The sequence below is a fragment of the Elaeis guineensis genome, chromosome 1 (assembly GCF_000442705.2).
Source record: "Elaeis guineensis isolate ETL-2024a chromosome 1, EG11, whole genome shotgun sequence".
NCBI classification, from domain to species: Eukaryota; Viridiplantae; Streptophyta; class Magnoliopsida; order Arecales; family Arecaceae; genus Elaeis; species Elaeis guineensis.
Window position 1 is genome coordinate 158,513,654 of NC_025993.2, and position 20,570 is coordinate 158,534,223.

Genomic DNA, 20,570 nt, shown 5'->3' on the forward strand with positions numbered 1-20,570 from the left:
CGGCCCACACCTCCCACGCACCCAAGAAACGGTTGGATCGGGTCGCCGCGCCCGTCGCTCTCCACGCTCTTTCCTCGTCCTCGATGAACCTCAACGATCGTGACTCGTGATATTAGGCAGCCTCAAATTAAATGTCCCTCCGACGGCTCTCATGGCACTCTCCTTCCCTCTCTCTACCACCCACACCATCAACCGCTTCCTCCTCGCCTCCGCCCTCCTTCTCCTCTGCCTCTTCCTCCTCTCCGCCCTCTTCCTCCCTCGCCGCTCTAGCCCTTCCCCCTTCTCCCTCTCTTTCGATCTCTCCCTCCCTCCTCCGCCCTCGTCACCGCCGCCGCCGCCTCCACCTCCTTCTCTCTACCATCCTCCGCCTCTCTCGGCACCACTCGGACTCTCATTGTGGGTGCCAGGAACGTCGGATGGGGCGGGACCTCGAGAAGTCGATGATGGTATCACGTCTCTTCCCGAGCCCGCAGTCTGGGAGCCGGAACCGGAGGCGGAGACCGGTCGGGATGCTGCAGAGTCTCGAGAAGGCCGTCCGACCGGGAGGAGGGAGGGGAAGTGCGATCTCTTCCACGGGAGGTGGGAAAGGGATGAGGAGGGTTGGTACCCTCTCTATTCTCCGGGATCTTGCCCTTATGTGGACGAGGCTTTTAGCTGCCAGGAGAACGGGAGGCCAGATCGGGATTACCTGAAGTGGAGGTGGAAGCCGAAAGATTGTGATCTTCCGAGGTAGTTTATCTGAGCTTATTCTTTTTCTTCACGCTCCATCTTATTATTTTATTTCCAGAAATGTACTCGGTCATATCTATTGTCATTATCTGACATGGAGGATGGAATAATTGGATATCATTGACGGCAGATGGTAAAATTTAGAACTTTTAGACGTTAGGTGCAGCAGTGGATATAGACAAATTACTGCAGAAGGGGTGAACTAGTTGGTAGCGCAGTGCTCGTGATCCTGCTTCAAAGGGAGGCTCAATTTCATGACTTGGGAGGTTTTCTTCCAAGTAACTGGACCTTGGTAGTTCCATTGGGTAGGTCTTGCTTGCACGTTCCTATAGAAAAGAAAAGGAGGAATGAAACTCTAGGGCCACCCGGAATATGGTGGGATAAAACTTAGTAGGAGAATTTTCATCAGAGTGGCGCAGATTCAATGTAATTTGGTAGGATGTCAAATCTAAAAACGGAGAGAAGGAACAGAAATTACGAGTCAAGGAATGGAAAGGAATAAAAGAAAATTGCATCAGGTCTTTCTCATGTTGGCTACTATTATTTCATTTCTTTTTTCTTCCGATGACTTGGACAGTTTAAGTGTGGACCTTCTGAAACTTGTCACTGCTACAACTTTTGGAGTTTGTTAATGTGAGACTTGAATGGATCGAGTCTTATTGGCTTGGATGGCTTTCTGATTCATCAAACAATTTGAATCTATGGACCGCTGTCCAATTTATGTCCATCTTATTGCATGCCTTACTGCTTAGAGTGCTTGACTATGTTTGGGAGCCTAAATACATCTTTGCTAGGTAAAACCTCAAAGGCTTGGCATGCTTATGGATGCCATATCCTAAAAAATATCAGCTAGTCTAGACATTCACCAAATATGGATTCCTCTTAATTTTCTCTCAGTATCTTAGATAAGGAAAGTATAGTAACCAAAAAACAGGAGTAAATTTGCCAATTTGCATAAACTGAAAAATATGTCATGGCAGCAAACCTATTCTTGAACATTTCACTCAGCGGTGGGGTGATGACCATCTATCAGATACTCCTTTGTTTTGAATCATAACCATCACATCCCTCTATTGGATCAGTTATGCGCATCACACATGCCAAGCAATGATTCATAGATCAACGGGATCACAAATGTTCATCAAATACTGCTTCCATTTTGATTAGTTGATGTGGTACCTGCATCAAATGCTTCACCCTCTTTATTGGTAATTGGGTTCATAAGCATCAATCAACTCTTTCTCCTTGAATCTGTCATCTGCATCACTGTTTTTTTTTTTGGGAAAATGGTGAATGTGCATCTCACATATGTAGTTTTACTATAGTTGGAAAGTGAATAATGAGGGTCATCTCCTAATTAGTCAGCAAGAATTTCTGTTTCTTATCCCTTAAAAAGGGCTGTAAGAAGATTTTGAACAACTAGTTTTAGTAGGTGGTCAACTTGTTACATTTTATGTTAATGTTTAGTGTTGTTTGGAGGTTTCTATTATGAAATTTTTATTTGAGTTATCCAAGGTTGGCTGCCAGTTTTAGAGTAAGAGCTAGGTTGGCACTCTCTTATCTCTCCTTTTTGGGATGGCAATGCACATGCCATTAGTTACAGGGTAGCGTAGAAAGAGCTACATCAATTGAGTGAGAACTCCAAACTTATGTTTGCAATTCTTATGCCTTGGATAACTAATAAGCAGTTGAATGTCTCATCCATCGAAGGTTATTTATTGATAAAAATCTACCAATGAAGTCAAATATACTACCACTATTAAATCACTGTGTATTATGGATTTGGAGATTCTGATTTGCAGCTTTACCTCAACCACTTAGATTTGGGTACTTCTTAATAGTTCTTTGTTTAGTTGTCTCCTCCTGATCATAGCAAGATGAAAGTAAAATGAAAGAAGAAGTGACTAGTCATGACATAATAGGTGAAATCATCGAGCTTTTGACCCTCTTTTGCTGTGCCTTCATGTATTTATGTGGCTCTTTTCATGAGCACTCCAAAGAAAACTTGGAACAAAAAAACACCATAAATTGAAGTCATACGGAACTGAAATTTAGAAGCTTAATCAATAACATAGTGAGATTATTGCCATCAACTTTGAGGAGATTTGGATGGATGTTCATAGAACTAGGAATGGTAGATTGTGGATTGTATGATGATGCAGAAGTTGCATCTATTGAAGGACAGAGTGGTGAAGAATAGTTTGGGAAGGATTGAAGGAGATCTTGATAAGGAGAGGTGCTGAAATTTATGTCAAAGGGTTAGGAGGAGGAGGGGACAACTAAAGTTAACATGGTTTTTGTTTGTCAGAAAATACATGAAAAGTTGTAGTGACACCATAGTTTGCCCTTAATAGGAATAACTGACAATCTTTAGAAACATGTCCTCAAATATTTAGGACAGGAATGCCATCTAATAAAGAATACAAATCCAAAGGAGATGAAGAGCATATTACTCAGTTATCGAGGATTACATGGAATCAGTGGTCAAGGAATTATGGAATCAATTTTGAGAAGACTTATTCAATTTCTTATTTGGCGTATAAGCTAATGTATCATAAAGCATCTGTTAGGATATTGTGCATTCAGCATTTATCCATGAGTGTAGGATACATGAGACTAATCTCTATTTCCTGGAATGCTCATGATTTTTTGGGTCCATTAAAAAACCCCTTCTATTCGCTAGTTTAAAAAATTAACAAAGATTTTGCCTAATAAATTTCATCTATATGTCAACCTTTCCTATTATAATTATGAAAAATTCTTTCTAGCAAATTAAATTGTTATGTAGAAAAGTCCTTACCTATTCTCATACTAAACCATCATTCAATTATTCTCAAGGATTTGATAAACAAATTCGGGTTCACTAAGGGATCACATGCCATTACACTACAATGTCAACTTTTCCACACTATTTCTAACATAGCAAGCTCACAGAACTTAGGTTCTATTTTCCACATAAAATTCTACCAGACATCTAATATGTCAGCCATTTATCCTCTTGCAGTTATCTCATTTCTTAGCACCTTTTTTTATGGGAAGGGAGGAAAAAAACAATGCATGCATATATGAGAATGTGTTTTGCGGACAAGCATCGGTTGCTTGCTTAATGCTTACAGATTTCCATGTAAACATGATATCTAATCTTCATTTACTGATTGGAGAATGCTCGCTCTACATTGGTTGTGCTATGATATGTAGCTTGTAAACAACTACAACCTCCTTGGTGAATTCACCCCCGAATTCTAGCATTTTCTATTTGCTGTTACTACCATCCATATTCACCACCCTTATATACAAGGGGAATATGCTTAATGTAGAAAATGCCTCATTAAGGCTTTATCATAATGCTTTGTGATTTAGTTGCTAAAATTAGTGTATGATGAGTAAATACCCATAATTGTTTTCACTTGATTTGGAATTGCATGCATGCACTTGCAAGACGCCATATACAGAGATCTGTGCAGTCACATACTGCAAGCACCCTGAGGTTTAGGTCATACACCTTTCTAATAGTTTAGGGGTGTCAATTGCCTAGATTGGTTTGGTAGCCCAATAGGTTAACCTGCTCTAGACTGGACTTGGGCTGGGAATAATATTCTGTGGGTTGGGTTAGCCTAGAGCTGTCACTTAGTAACCTTGCTGTTGGGTTTGATAAGACATAATTATGCCTCAAATAAAGTTTTCTCTAGTTTTTAACAGTTTGATGAGTGTTTACCGTGTGTGGAGACTCTAAACATTTGCTTCCATGTAGTTCATTATAGTTATATGATTTTTGTATTATTTGCTGTTCATTAGAACATAATTCTGTAATTCTCTTCTATCTTCTTCAGTGTTTACTTCCATTGAGGAGTGATCTTTAAAAAATCAAAACAATAACCTTCTTGTACAGACCAAATGTGAAGAGTGAAGATATGCCAAATATCAAGCAAAGCATCATTAGATTTTTAGCTGGATAAACTAGGCTTTGGCCTCGATCTGGACAGCAGGCATTGGCTGTTTTTTGGCCTTAAGAGGTAAGACTGAGGTCTGAGATATTCTTAAGCTGACCACTGCTTCATCCAATTCTGGCCCATGGCATACTTTAGGAAAAATATTTGTTTAAATTCATCTTTGAACTGAATAAAAACAGTTGGTAAGTCAGTTTAGGTCCGAGCCAAAATATAATGATGATGAGTGATGCATCTTTGTGGATGACTTTTCTTTCATAAGGTAGTGTACCCTGTTTGCAACATGAGGTAGCGCAGGTCCAACATGTGCTGTTCTTGATGATGTGCTGGTCTCTTTTTAGTCAATATCATGGAGCCATAGACAATCCCATGATCACATTATGGAAGGAGCTGAGACACAAGATGGTTTTAGTGGTGTTGCTTGTTGGCCCAAACTTATTGACCCATAGGGTTAGATACATCATCGTACCATATCTAGTGCTTTTTGAAGAAGAAACAAACGGATCTGCAACACATTTCTAGTCAGTTTTTAAACAAAGCTCCTCAAGAAAATGATGCAACTTAGCTGACATCCCTAGCAACAACCTACCTTCCCAGACGATCCTGTCAGGACCAATTGGAACTCTAAGTGGGGACCTCAAGCCATGTCAGGTGGAATTTATGTAATCCAGGCCATGATTCGCAGTTTTTTTCCCATTCTGAACATTAGTCTACTTCATAATTGTCTACAACCAACCAAGCACCACTGGATAGTCTCGGTAATGTTTTCAACACTGCAAGTTCAAACTTCCAAATAAATTGACATCTGTGGCAGTGGTTCACAACTTTGTAGTTGTTTAGAAGCAACAACTCAAAAACCAAAATCGTGCTTTTCTAGCTTTATATGTTCTGGGTCATTAATGTATCTCTTGGATACAAGCCGGAATCATAATATTTTAGGACAAAAAAGGTTGTTGTTTCCTGAGACATGGCAATTGAGTCATGCATCATTCAATTCTTGCATAAGATTATGACATAATGACCAAGTTTACATGGTGGCAGGCAGAACAAATTGGATTAAAGTATTTGACCAACATAAATCGAATTACAGGGCAAAAGGAAAGAGCACATTCCCCAGCAACCTTGTTGTCTCTGGAGATTCACATCCGACTAAATTGTAAATTTAAGGGTACTGCCAAAAATCCTAAACCTCTACCTTGGAAGCTATAAATTTGTTCTTTGGTTGCATTCCCAATTTCTCATAAAACATGCCTTTCTTCTAATGGGGAGCATGTTCAGCCTTCTTTGAAAACTCCGGTTGGTTGGCAATTGAGGTTAGTTCATAAATCATGAGGAGAGTATTAGGTTGCCACCCATTCCTAGCTGAGCCACTTCTTCACAGCTTCTATATGTCTATCTTCCTCTTGGGCTGAGCGATTACGTGTTATCCACCTAGAGAACACCAAATATAGAAGTGCGATTGAAGCTTAAGTCCTATCAATGGAAGTGCCGTACTCATCATCTGTCAAACAGTAATCCTTCATCAAAATTCTTTCTGTGTTTTTGTTCATTTGGCATGTTGCCATACAAGTAAAGGGGATGGGTTCGGAGGGGGTTATACAAAGTTAAAATATGCACAATCATTCCATAGTTATTCAGATATATTCTTACACAGTTTGATAGGTGTCCCTGAAGAAAAGAAAATTGTAACATGGAAAAGTGTGATGCATGTTTAAAAAAAAAAAAAATCGGGAGAAATCTGGGGTTCATGAGCTTTGAGGATTGGAGAGAGTGCTCCTAAACTGTTTCAATTTCAAATTATTTGAGTGGATCATAGGGTTGAAGAGATGATGAAAAAGATGAAAAATTGGAAAAAAATCATTTTAATTTGAAACTAGTGGGAGGATTTATAGGATTGAAGAGATAATAACTTGTGTGGTTGGTAAAGAGGAAGACAGAAAAGGAAACATACTGTTTTTGATATTTACTGAAGATACCACATGATTTTTATGTAATATTTTTCAAAAATACTTAGGCCACTTTTATCTACAAATTTGACAAGAAAAATCTATTTGGCATATTCCTTTCTCATTTTTAATAAATCATAGATAGGAAAAGGTTCTTGCATGCTATAATATGGCATTTCTGCTTAGGATATAGTTTTTAGTTACTCTTTGTGCAATGGTAAGATTGCTCTATTATAACTTGAGTTTCATAGGTTCGAAGCGTGAAAACAACCTCTCCATACACGGGATAAGGCTGCATGTGTCTTACCCTCTCTAGACCCCACAGTAGTAGGAGTCTCATGCACTGGGCCATGCTTTTTTTATAAAATTTTTAGTTTCTATCTATGGTAACTCATTTGTTAGTCAATCTATTGACTAGAGGAATCATTTTATCCATCTTGGAAGAGAACTCTTCTATTGTGTTTGAACCATATGTGTGCATTAGGTCTTGTGTGCGTGCCCTTCATCCTACTGTTTCCACTATGAAGTAGCAGCAAGGACTCATCCTTAAAATGTTGTTTCTTCTTGACCTACTTATATTCTTCCCTCAAAGAATATGTTTAATTTTTGGTTATTTTTTGTAAGCAATTTCGACCTTTTTGGCCCTTATACTTGGTTGGTAGGTTTAATGCAGCAGACTTTTTGGAGAGACTGAGAGGTAAAAGATTGATGCTTGTGGGTGATTCAATGAACCGGAATCAGTATGAATCCTTGCTTTGCCTTCTACATGAAGCCTTGCCTAATAAGAGCAAAATGTATGAGACTCGAGGGAATAGAATAACTAAAGGACGTGGCTACTTTATATTCAAGTTTGTGGTAAGAGAATTATTCATTCTGCATTTTAACTTGTGTTTAATTAACAAGATCATGATCCATCAAGCCTGATAATTGAATGCTTGTTACCATCAGTTTATTTTCAAGTGCCTAAACTCTGCTGTAAAATTGTATTACTTTTTTTCCTGAAGTTGCAGTAAAGGATACTTTTAAGATGTGAGTAGAACAATGATACAACCAATTTGGAAAAATAATCAACCATAAGCCCTAAAATCTATCCACTTGCAGAATATACTTCCCCACTTCTCCTCTTTATTGGATGAACAACCAACAATTGATCATCTGATTGTTTTGTTATTTTGGCAGGATTATAACTGCACAGTAGAGTTTGTTCGCTCCCATTTTCTTGTCCGAGAAGGGAAACGTGTCAACAGACAGGGCAGTTCACCGACTCTCGCAATAGATCATATTGACAAGTCAGCTCACCGATGGAAGAGAGCTGACATTCTGGTTTTCAATACTGGTCATTGGTGGACTCATGGGAAGACAGCAAGAGGGTAAATCACATCTTTTGCTCCTTGCCCCTTAATTTCACTAGTTTATTCTTGCACCAACATAAGTACCATAATTTCTGCTGCTTTGCTTGACTCACAAATGATTAATAGATGGCTTTTACTGATTAGGAAGAATTACTATCAAGAAGGTGATGTTCTCTATCCACAGTTTGATGCAATTGAAGCTTTTAGGAGAGCCATGAGAACTTGGGGAAAATGGATTGACAATAACATGGACCCTGCAAGGAAGTTGGTCTTTTACCGGGGGTATTCTGCTGCTCATTTCAGGTGCTGATACTTTTTTGTATAATATTAGCAGTTCTGTTGTTCATCTGAAATATTTCAACGATTCTCTAATTCAAAACTCAAGCCTCTTTTCTCTTCTCTTTACTTAGGGGTGGAGATTGGGACTCTGGTGGCACATGCAATGGAGAGACAGATCCTATTTCAACTGGAGCGCTCCTTGATAGTTACCCCTTGAAAATGAAAATTGTGGAGGAGGTTATTCGTAAAATGCATTTTCCAGTTATTCTCTTAAATGTAACAAAGCTGACCAACTTCCGTAAAGATGGGCATCCATCAATTTATGGTAAGACCCGGACACAAGGGCAGAAAGTTTCTAAAAGAAAGCAGGATTGCAGCCATTGGTGTCTCCCTGGGGTTCCTGATTCTTGGAATGAGTTGATATACTTCTCTCTTGTCCTTGCGCAAACAATGCATTTGGCGAAGTAAAGATGGTTGGTTAATCTGCTGAGTCAGGTTTTTCTCATGTGGCACATAATTGTATCTTTATTGGTCATGATTAACTGGGAAGAGATTATACATGTATGGAGGAGTCGAACAGAGCTTCAGTTTTTCTCATTATTAAGAAAATCATTTTGTTCCTGAACCCACCCTCCTTAGAAAAGAAAAAGAAAAAGAAAAGCATTTTATCAATGGAAATGCGTCAGTTTCTGAGCTGCATATATGTAGAAGTCTCTGGTTTCCATTCGAAAGCATAATGTATAGCAGAATTTTATGTTGTGGGGTGATGCATTTTCACATGAACCTAGTTTTAGGATACAAGCTGGTTTCTGTTTAATTGTCACAATTCTGTTTGCAATGTTAGAAACAAATCAGGTTTCTCCCCAGACCCTGCTCACTAGTATACATTTTTTAGTATCCTCACCAGGGTACCCAGTAATCAAGTTAGCAAAGGCCTAGCAATCATCATCAGGAACACCTATGTTGCAGGAGAGCAGCTTGACTCAATCTTTTTTTTTTTTTTTGGCTAAAAGCTTGACTCAATCTTAAAGGATGTCGTAGTGCTCTATTTTTGGGGCAATGACAACTGCTCCTTTCAGAATAATGTTATACCTGCCTTGGTCTCTAGATGAGAAGAGTAGTCTCTAGATGAGAGGAGCTATGTTTTGCTAAACAGAACTGTGATTAAAGGATAAGAGAAATTTCTCTTATGCTGATGTCACAGAGGACCAAGTGGACAATCTTTAACAAGGATTGTGAGCCTAACAAAATGACCCGTTTGGATAGTCTGGAGTTCTCTGTCCGTAATTGCTAATATGCTAGTATTGTTTGATTCCAGCGTTCTAGATTCCTTTAACAAATGGCTTTACATCATCGGGTTTATTGGGTCAATTCTTTGACCGACCGATAAACTGTCTCATAATAGTGTGTACTGGGTTACAGGCACGTGGTTTGCATATAAACCTTTATCTACACCTAACGTTCAATTTAACATATTTGTGCTCAGTCTATTGGCTGTTGACTGCTCGCACTTTCCTTCCCAAACTCTTTGCTCCTAATGATGCCTATCCGCATGAGCCGAAATAGTCGGGTGGTTTCCTTCTCGAAATCATCTTCGTGGGCCAACCTTTTGGACCATCAATTTAGATGTCTTATCATATGATATGATTTTATTTAGCTAAATTGATTATATTCTAAGAACATCAAAGCTATTCCTTCTACCGGCGTACCTCCCCCAGAATTTGTGAAAATTCTTAGCCAAATCCACTCAACCGTGCGGTTTGGTGGCATAGACATGTGCCGTGCTAATAATGCAACCGAAAATGAAGTGTTTTCTTATTTTTTCATTATTTTTGGTAGTGGAAGGGAGAGACCAATTTCAACCTAATTACACACTGACAAGAACAATCTATCCTCAACCTTGAACCGTAGTTCACATGACACTGCTTCCTGTCCTTTAAGGAAGAGGTGGGTGGTTCAATTTTATGAATAAGTGCAAATGATTCTGACATTTGAGTGAAGTGGTGTGCACAAAATTATAAGGGTCCTGGGAATTTGTATTTATTTTTCTACCTTCTAAAGATCCAAAGGGTCCGAGGAATAAAAAGGAAAAAAAAAAAAGGATGATCCGATTTATGAGAATCTTGCCATTTGCAATATCCAAAGAGGGTCAGATGTATGCCTCCTAACCCTTAGTTATAGAGAGACTCTTTCTATATTTCGCATGCATGATCTATAGGTCACAGTGGAGTAATGTTATTATCAAAATTCGTCATCTCGATACTAGATTCTGTATGAGTACCATTTTATTATAGTATCAGTACATGATTCGATTTGAGATAGCGTACCAAATATCGATATGGTATAAGGTGGTGTACTAATAAAAGATCAGTATGATATAGTATATTTGGTACTAGATGGTACAAAATGGTATGATAGATCATAATTTTTGCTGTGCTGAGACTCATCCTTCTCAAATATATAATAAAATAAATTGAAATCAACGTTATGAATTGCGTGGACCAAGAGTATAAATTTTTGAAGTACAAAAAAGATAATAATGAAAGAGAAAAAAAATTTATTTGTCACTTTAACTCGTTTTATAGCAGCCAGCCCTCAGTTCCCTCTCTAATTTTTTTATTTTATTAAAATTTAAGATTTTTTTTATGAAATTAGATATTTTTTTTTATAATTTTTTTAATATAATTGAAGTATCGGCATTCGTAGCTACATTTACGCAAACGTGGCAGGAAGAAGGCCAAGTCTCGGGTAGGTGGGAATTCCACTTCCACTTACCCGTTGAGGCAGCTCAGTCGCAGCCTCAGCCTGGGGAATTGTACGGACAGAAGGCTACTTAGTCATGCATGTCAATCCGCTCATAACGATACGGAAATACGCTTTTCCTGCACGGCAACTGCAAAGTAGAATAAATATTTCTAAAAGACCCAAGGAACAAGGGAAGAATGCACGAAGCCTACCATATGTTTATCTTAATGGATGTGACCCACCTTCTCAAGTTTTAATGCGGAAAGGTTCAGATCACCACCTTCCGGCGGCTGTGACCCTCCCATGAATGATACTAAGAGGGTGTACTTTAGATCCCAAATACATACATACATATATATATATATATATATATATATATATATATATATATATATATATATATATATATATATATTTTATAAGATGGAAAAGCCACACTATCCTACTATGAATGCATCCAATAAATTTAAAAAATGAAATATCACAGACAAAAAAAAAAAAAAGCAACCTAATCTACAGCACTTAATTAGCAGACTGCTTCTTTCACTGGGCACCTACTAGACGACATCTTTTTAGTAGACAATCTAAAGATGCTACAAAAAATGACGAGCTAAATTAGACCTTGATATCGCTATTATGGAAAATGCTACGAGGTGCCAGTAGCTTCTTAGGCCAATGTGAGATTGGTGTGAGCGCACGTGAAGTGCACCCACCGTGCTTTCTCATCATGCAGCACTATAAATGTTTCATGCACCCAATTGGCTCCTTATAACATTATTGCACCCAATTGACAGTGTATTTAATTTCTCAAACATTACTATGTCAATAAAATCGACGACAAGACCAATGATATTTCCTAATCAACATAGGTAGCACTCGTTTACCCAAAAAAATTAAAAAAACAGAAAATAAGGAAATTATTAGAATCATAAATTTACTATAATCTGAACTTAAAAATTGTTTTAAGTAACCCATTTAACACTCAATACGAAATGGAGAGGAAGAAAACAAACGGACTAGACTCATAATTTCATTTAAGTTGACTCTCTTCTGCCTCTTGATGGGGAATTGGACCCACGAAACTTGAGAAGAAAGAGAACCTCTCTCTGCCCTTTTGACCACAAGAAAAAGTTTGGCTTGCATTGCTGATGGGGGTGACGCGTGGTCATCGAAACATTTGGCAGGCAATTGTTATAATTTTCACCTCACCTACTAATTAAGTACCTCAATTGCTTGGTGAACAAGCCTCTAAGCCAACTCAAAGAAAATGACGAAGGGACCAGCAGGGTCCGGTGCACCAATCATCCGGGAACAACAAAGTAAAATTCCATGACTGGGTAATGGGTGGAATCGGTCCACCATATGCTTTAGTAAACAAGCTTTAGTCTGAATGTTTCTTATACTATATATATTATATAGTACTATATATATGCTTTGGAGCTAAATCATATTCTTCAGTATTCTTTATCATATCTCCGTTCTTCTTGGTCTCTATTATCTTCAGTCTAGAGGTGTATTAAAAGTTGGTTTCTTCATGCTCATGTTTGACAGGTAAAATTTTCATTATTTGCGCGTTACGATTGGTGCACTCCTATCATTTTTCTTGAAAACAAAATTAAAAAAAAAAAAAAAAACATCAGCTTTAGTTATGGAATTAAAAAGAAGATATACCTCCAGACCAACTAATCTTCCATTATTTGATGGCTCTCTTGTCATAGTTGCTTGAGCTCAAGGTACGTAGTATTCAGCAATTCATAGAATATCGTATGTAAAAAAAAAAAAGACCATTTATATGCGATTGATGTTATGTTGTGCATCTACCATATATAAGATGTTCTTGAAATTATAAGTTGGCCGAACCATGCAAACTCCTCCATTTTCCCTCTGCAGTATAAGTTCATCATGTCTTAGGTTTTTGAAGAAGCAACAATTAATTCAATTAACTCAGCTAATATCGTTGCGTTCATGGCCTGTATAAATAGGCCAAAGAGCATTATTGACAATTTTATGCACTTATTTAACTTTTAGAGTTCTCTCATCAAGTTTGCTTCAAACTTTGGCATGTACCGATTGTAAATTGTGCTTGGAGAATGGCTGATGTTTATACTGGATTGGCCCCAAGCATGGAATCGACTTGATGTTATTATGCTAAGCATGAACATCCTGAAGCATGACATGACACCATGACAAGTCTTTGCGACACCGCGTACATTCGTGGATCAGGCATATTTTTGCTCAAATGATTGAGGAAAAAAATTAAATGGGATATTATTTTCACCCTTGGATTGACTGTCATTTCATGTGTACGATTCGGTGTTGATGGTGATTTTATATTTAGTTTTTTTAGAGGAGAATGGTGGTTCCATATTTAGTTTCCTAGTGGTATACAGATTAAGCAGTTCTTTTTTAAGAGAAAAACCTAGTGACATGCAGGTTTAGAACCGAAGAGTCCATCAAAAAAAAAAAAAAAACGAAAGGAAAAAAAAGATAATTTTGCAAGGGGGACATATCTTTCTCCTTTCGTTTTCCATAAAAAAAAAAAAAAAAAAAAAGATATGCAGGAAAATAATTTTGCTGCCAAGGACTAATCATCTAATGGCAGCCAGAAAAATGAATGCAGCTAATTACCTTTGCCAAAAGGATTATGGGACGAGTTTCATTATATCTGTAGCAGCTCCTAGCAAGCATTCCTCCGCTTGTCTGGCACATATATATTAAATCAAACACGGGGTTCTTCCCTAATACCAATTTATCCAACACAAAAATTGATAAGAAGTTTGTATTTGCATTGAATTATAGATAACCCCCACGATATATACAAATTTCACCAAATAGACCTTTCCTCTATATATGTCCTAATTGTATGTCTTCAACCTTGTATTACTTCTTAGTTCTGAAGGCCGACAAGTCCATTCTTTAGAGGGACCCGTTGGCTTTTCATGGCATCCAGATCACCGTTTCCTTTTTCACTGCCGGCCGCCACGGTCCGCTCGCAGGATGGGCACAAGTTCAGTGTCGCCACCTTTGGGATGCCGACGTAGAACGGACACCCGGGCTTCATCGACTTCAGCTCTTCCAGTTCTCTTTTTAGCCTCCGGTTCTCGTTGCTTAGGTTCTCGCAGCACTTCTTGAGGAATTCACAGTCCACCTCAGTCTGCTTCAATTTAGTCCTGCACGATACAAACCAAAAAATCCCTTTAAAAATCACATAATTATTAATCGAAAACGCTATGCATAGCTTGCATGTATTTTATCTGTAAATCATGCACTTACGCATGTTCTTGCCCATGTATAGAGGGACGCTAAGATTACTAGAGAAGGTAAATCCATCAACTCTGTAAAGGGTGAACCATTTGTATTGCGACCAATAATCCTCCAAGATTAAAGAGCTAAAGATTATGTCTATGATCAACAGATGGATATATTAGTACCTAGCTCTTCTATTCTGGAACCAGACTTCAACTTGTCGAGACCGGAGGTTTAATTGGTCGGCCAGTGCCTGTTTCTGGGTCTGCCAAAGGGATCTACCGATCAGCATAGAAATAAGCTATGAGGTCTGCAATACTTTGCATGCAATATATGGCATAAAATTCGATATGTTACCGAATTAAGGGTGTTGTGCTCTTGAAAGCTGTTTTCAAGCAACGTTAGCTGTTCTTTAGTGAGCCGGAGCTTCTTCCTCATGCCAACTTGGTTGCTGACGCCATCACTCATATCCTTGGTGCTGGTATCCTCCTCTTCATCGATGTTCTTGGATCTTGATCTCGATTTGTTTACATGTTGTTCTTCTGTTATCGGCTCTTCTTCTTCCTCTTCTCCTTTCGGCTGGGGGGGAAATAGGACGTGGAATTGAACAGGAGGCTTCCGGCCATTGTTGCGACTCTGGTTAGAGGAGAAGAGCCCACCACCACCTATTGCAAGCCCAAGGCTAATGTTGCATTCATCTCCTTCCATGGCAGGCTATTTGGTTCCGTGCAAGAGGGAGGAAATGGGAAGGGAGAAGCCCAAGAGGACTTCTGCTGGTAAAAATAGTGATAGGAGGGTTGAATGAGAATGTGAAGACTTTTATATAGGAGGAAGGAGATGATGAAGAGGGGGAGGGAGTTTCTGCTAGAGATTTAATATGAGGGGGAAGAGCATGCGTTGGAATCTGGTATATTGAGAGCCCCTTTAACACACACACAGAGCTAGAGAGAGAGAGAGGGAGGGAGGAGCTCATATTTGTGCGGTATTTGTTGGGCAGGGGAACAAAGGTGTATACCACATTTAAGTCAGCGCATTATTCTTCCTGGCAGTTTCCTTGGGGACCATCATGCTGCAAGAAATTCGCATAGTAACATATGATAACATCTCCTCTATATTCAAAGCATAGCTTTACTGCATATTATCTCTGCTACATGAGAATTAATAGGGTGCTGGAACTGTCACACCTGACGCTATTATTTTGTTTTATTTTATTTTTGATGATAAGGAACGATTACAAACATCCAACCGATGATTGAACCTAGTGGACTGGCTCACACCCAAAAGTCTAATTTCGTGTCTGTTTCTACTTAACGAGTCAAGCGACATTCATATGCGAATCCAAAACCTAACTCAATCACATTCGCATGTCTGGCCCATAAAATCTCTCTTAAATATTTAAAATCCTATTAAATATGTAAGTTTCCAAAACCCCATAAATCCATCCATTTTATCTGCTGGCTCTGGTCCTCTTGCTTTGGGTCTGGGCCGCACATGGGAATTCTAAGGTGGATTAATTTGAGCTAATTTATGCACATTAGAGATCCATTAATGGGATCCTTTGGTTCAAGGTATCATTCAGACTATAGATTTGATGAAAAAGATCATGCCTAGAACAAGCTAAGAAAAATCGTGCTCGACCCAACCTGCCTGGTTCTAATGTGAAAGATTGGGAAGTGATTGTAATTTCAAGACATAAATCCAGTCCAAATTTCCCTTGATTTGAAGTCAAATTAGAGGACTATTTGGATATTTCTATAGAAACAGACCGAAAATTCTATAGAATATATAAATTGACTGTTCATTTAACATAATCCATAAATTTTATAGAATGCTTAATTCTATAAAAATATCCGATTAGATTATATATATATATATATATATATATATATATATAATTTGATACAACTCGAGCAAGGATAGGTTGGAGAGACATTTAACTTCCATACTGAAAAGAAAACCCGAACCATTTGAAGGGCGTTCGTCCACCCCAAGTTTCTTGTTCAAACCCTCTACCTTCTCCCAGAAGAAAAAAATGTAAGCATTAAAAGCGACCCCTTCTTCTTGTGATCTGATGATTCCCGACAATTAAAGCCCGATCTTGATGGCTGGAGCACAGGTCGATGCATGTCCTCCAACATGGCAAGGTCATCCTTGTTGGGCCCACCACTGCAAGGGACACTCATCCATCACGGCACGTGTGAACTGCCCAGTGGTCAAACACGTTCCACCATTAATATGCCCAGCAAGGCGTGGTGACCATTCTCCTAGCATAGGAAAGTTCCCTCAACGATGGCCTAATCTAACTTACCAAAAAAAAAAAAAAAAAAACCAATGGCCTAATCTAGATTAATTGTCTCCTAAGTACATGCTCTAGAGCGCTTCCTTGTAGCTCTAAAGGGAGAAAAGTCCTGAGCAGCTATCGGCTAATGCTGCGTGGAATGTGGTTGAAGGGTGACCTGGATTTTCAGCACCAAATCTTAGCCAGCAAGCTTACTATTGGACAGAAAAAATTCAAATGGATCATTTTTGAGGAAAAAATTTTTTATAGTCAAACCGACAACGGAAGAAATTAGAATCGAACATTCATAAAAAAAGAGACAGTTATGTGATGGTTATCTAAATGGTTCAAATATCTTTAATTTTTTTTTTTTTAATATTTTTATCTACATACTTATCATTTTTTAATAGATATTTTTAAGCATGTCCGATCATAATTTTTTTTTGTAATCGATCCGATTATAAAAATTTTATCCATTCTTGAGTGACCTTTACTTGCTCCACGGATAAGCCATACATGCTGTTCCTTTGGATAGAATGAACGATCATGACATTGGATACATGTATCAGCTTGGATCACAATGATTTCGTTCAACAGTTCTTATCCTCCCGTAGTATTCCATCGTAATGGGATTTCCGTTGCCAAAATATTAAAAAGTGCGCACACAAAACCTCATACGTACAAATATATTTGTATTTTTATATTCTCCTTTTTCATTTCATGACACACCGTCCCTGACATCTCATCTCCTAAATTTTTTTATTATATTATATGATAAACTTTATTGTCATCTTGCAACCGATAAATTATAAAAATAAATAAATAAATAAAGGGAATCCACAATATGATGTGTGCAACAGTTCAACAAAAAAAAAAAAAAAAAAAAGAAAGGAAAACAAGCAAAAATCTTTGGTTTTTCATGAATATGAGAAAACCGCTACCCAAATGTAAATTAAGGACCAACTCTTCTTCTTCATCAAGAGATAAAAGTTCATGCGCTTCATATATATTCACTTGCAACGACTGATGCAACATCAATACCTCATCCGACATGATTTTAAAGATGACAATGGTTAGGGTTTGGATCAGATATTGTACTATCCATCTCCAAACTCAAACTTAATATCCTATATCCAAATCTTACCCGATATCCGATCGAATAAAAAAAAAGATACCCATTCTCATATCCAATAGATTCGTAGATATCCACAAGTAATCTATTTTCCCATACCCAACTCATACCCGCCCCATGTCTATTCCATATCCAAAAAAAATAAACAACCAAAATAATTTTATGCATATTATCAATCAAAACAAAATTACCAATTCAACATAGAACATAATTTATAAGTCCAGATTTATAGAAATCAAACATAAAAATAGAATTACAATTCAACATAAAACATATAAATAATCAAAATAATTTTATGCATATTATCAACCAAAATAGATTTACCAAAACAGAATTATAAATATATATATTCGGATATGGGTTCGGATATTACTCATATCCGTAGATTCAGATCGGATTCGGATTCGGGTTAGAGTAGAAAACAGCACTACCCATATCCTACCCATACATGTACTATAGTTTTCAGATTTTATCCAAATCCGAATCCAAACCCGGTCAAATCTTATTTTTCGGATTTGGATAGGATGCATACCCTTCAGGCCAGATTGATTTTGTCCTACATGATTCTATGGCTGCACCTAAATCAATCAGATTGAGCCAAATCCTTCAGCAAAATTAGAAGTTCAGCCACTATTAAATTATCTGACTACACTAATACACTCCTGGTCTAGTCACAGCCACTAACTGATCCACTTCTCAAGTAGCCAAGAGGGCGCATCATTTTCAGTATTGCTATTGATAAAAGAGAAAATCTTGTGTTGAAATACTACAAGAGCGCAGAAGTCAGGAGCAACTGGCATGTGAAGAAGAATGCATATAATTATATTGGAAAATTTTGCGTGCTATTATATGGTGCCGAATCTATTGTCTTTATACACACAAACTTATCCATCTACAGTCTATATATTAAGCACAGTAAGTGATGCAGTAATTTGTAAAGAAAACTCGCATCTCTCCTTCCTCATCATAAAGGCAGTAATTCTATAAAAATCGACACCGAACAATCAGATCGCAATATTGGCCTTGGTCAGCACCTGCCCCACCAAACAAAACAAAATACTAAGAGGGTCTCCATGCTTCCTTCAGGACATCATCTTTTTGTTTCCTTCCCCCCCAAACCAGAGGTGGTGCATGATGAAGATAGCTCTGTGAAACTTATGATTTTGTCGACGAATTTGGGAATAAATCCAACCGACCAATGATTCTTTTGGATCACCATGAACTTCTCCAAATAATTGTTTCAAAAGATTGGTGCATACTTCAAATTCACGCTTCTTTTATCATAATTCTTTGTAGCAGACAAGCACATCCAATATTTTACAGTACGTTTTGCAACAAAGCCCCATTGAGCTGGTATAAGACAACTCAAACAGCCTTTTAGTCTTTTAATCAAATGGGTATACGTGGTTTACCATACTGGCAACCCATGAGGCTCACACTAATTCACCAATTGCATCCCTGTCGCTTCAATTATACATGACCGAATTATATATGTACCATGTCATTTGCATCAGTAGGTGTTTAATTCCCTAACACCACCTCCTCCATTTGCTGGGAAAAGTGTCAATCTGATTCACCAAGGCTATGGTTTTAAACCTAGACAATAAAATTGGGGATTGTTTTACCTATCCTCTTGTATACTCAAATGGCATGGTGACTTTAAGGATAAAGCAGGACAAACAGTCTTTTGCTTTCAGGAAAAGGTTGCTGTCTCGTAGTGAATTGCATCATACCACTCCAAGTTCTGCCAATACTGTGATTACCAAAGGATAAAAATAGAAATGCCCTCGGCTTTTTCACATTGGCTGGTGAATGACAAGCAAGGGTAGGCTTTAGCGTGTACGCAGGTGAATGTAACATGCGAATGCCTTGGTCCATTAGGAACTCTTAAGGAAATGCAATCCTCGTACCAACCAGCATTGGCCAGTATGGGGAGATTCCACTTGTGCAGGAGGGAGAAGTTTGGCAGGGAGAAGCACCGGATTGGGCTCTTTTCCAGGCCTCGCATATCCACTCACCAAACTAAGCCTAACGAGTGTCTCATGAACTACATTGGTGATTAAGACGAGCAACTTGGTGCTGGCAGGATTTCAGCGACAATAGCAGCCAACAATTCAGTGGCCATATCGAATCCTGGAGGCCAAACCATTGAGCTTTACACCAAATAACCATGGGCACAGTAAAGACTCAGATATAATTCGCACCAACTTATCCTACAGGGAGAATCAAGCAGTTCGGAATAACTCCCATGTTTACATCTGCTTTAGATATGTAAGTACCCATTTCCAAGATGACCAAGTCCCTAGAGCTGTATGTTGCAGGATTCGATTCCACTGCCACAATACTCTGAATCAGAAACAGCTTAGAGTCTAAGCACATTTTTCTTCCAGCATTTGGATGGATCTTGTTAAAACAGTACTAATTTGTATTACAAACTACAGGATTAGTTTTGAGTTATAACTAATGTGCCAAGTAATATGGTTGGACCGAGAAATGGTTTGGGTGGTTTTGTGCATAAGCCACTATACTGATAACTATACCAAATAAATTTATAAAATTGCATATCTTTTCTTTATAAAAGATTATTAATACAAATTCTAAAGTGGCAAATTCAATGAGAGAATACAAAAAGGCACATTCAAATGTGACCTAAAATTTACTATGGACGTGTTTCCTGTGGAAAAAAAAAAGAAGCAAAACAAACTAATCATCGTGATCACCAGGAAAATGAGCACATATGAAGCAAAAGTAGACTGGCATGGAGAAACAATTATAGCAGTCAAATTGGAAGGTATTGAAATTTAAGCCAGCCTAGCATGCCAAGATTGCAGTCTGAGTTCCCCTTTCTGTGGACGTATGCAGTAGCTGGGTGGCAACGGCTATTGGAGGATGCTGGTTGGCCATGCTGGGTTCCTT

At 38.1% G+C, this 20,570-nt stretch overlaps 2 protein-coding genes across 2 annotated transcripts; one reads left to right on the forward strand and one right to left on the reverse strand.

Annotated features, from left to right (window-relative positions):
* Positions 1 to 8,996, forward strand: LOC105039294 (protein trichome birefringence-like 5). Its single transcript, XM_010915400.4, has 5 exons — positions 1 to 729; positions 7,285 to 7,477; positions 7,802 to 7,992; positions 8,119 to 8,277; positions 8,385 to 8,996. The coding sequence occupies exons 1-5, from the start codon at positions 152 to 154 to the stop codon at positions 8,719 to 8,721; spliced, it is 1,458 nt and encodes a 485-aa protein (XP_010913702.1). The 5' UTR covers positions 1 to 151; the 3' UTR covers positions 8,722 to 8,996.
* A 4,767-nt stretch (positions 8,997 to 13,763) lies between these two features.
* Positions 13,764 to 15,281, reverse strand: LOC105039408 (homeobox-leucine zipper protein HAT9-like). The gene is made up of 3 exons (XM_010915544.4): positions 14,602 to 15,281; positions 14,430 to 14,509; positions 13,764 to 14,168 (listed from the first exon to the last, which is right to left on the reverse strand). Exons 1-3 carry the CDS (start codon positions 14,950 to 14,952, stop codon positions 13,886 to 13,888), a joined length of 714 nt encoding a protein of 237 aa, XP_010913846.1. The 5' UTR covers positions 14,953 to 15,281; the 3' UTR covers positions 13,764 to 13,885.
* Between the last annotated feature and the right edge of the window lie 5,289 nt (positions 15,282 to 20,570).

Coding starts and splice junctions, on each gene's coding strand:
- LOC105039294 (XM_010915400.4), top strand. CDS start 152: ATGGCACTCTCCTTCCCTCTCTCTACCACCCACACCATCAACCGCTTC. Junction 730..7,284: donor AAAGATTGTGATCTTCCGAG/GTAGTTTATCTG, acceptor CTTGGTTGGTAG/GTTTAATGCAGCAGACTTTT. Junction 7,478..7,801: donor ACTTTATATTCAAGTTTGTG/GTAAGAGAATTA, acceptor TTATTTTGGCAG/GATTATAACTGCACAGTAGA.
- LOC105039408 (XM_010915544.4), bottom strand. CDS start 14,952: ATGGAAGGAGATGAATGCAACATTAGCCTTGGGCTTGCAATAGGTGGT. Junction 14,510..14,601: donor AGCACAACACCCTTAATTCG/GTAACATATCGA, acceptor TCCCTTTGGCAG/ACCCAGAAACAGGCACTGGC. Junction 14,169..14,429: donor TTCCAGAATAGAAGAGCTAG/GTACTAATATAT, acceptor TGTATCGTGCAG/GACTAAATTGAAGCAGACTG.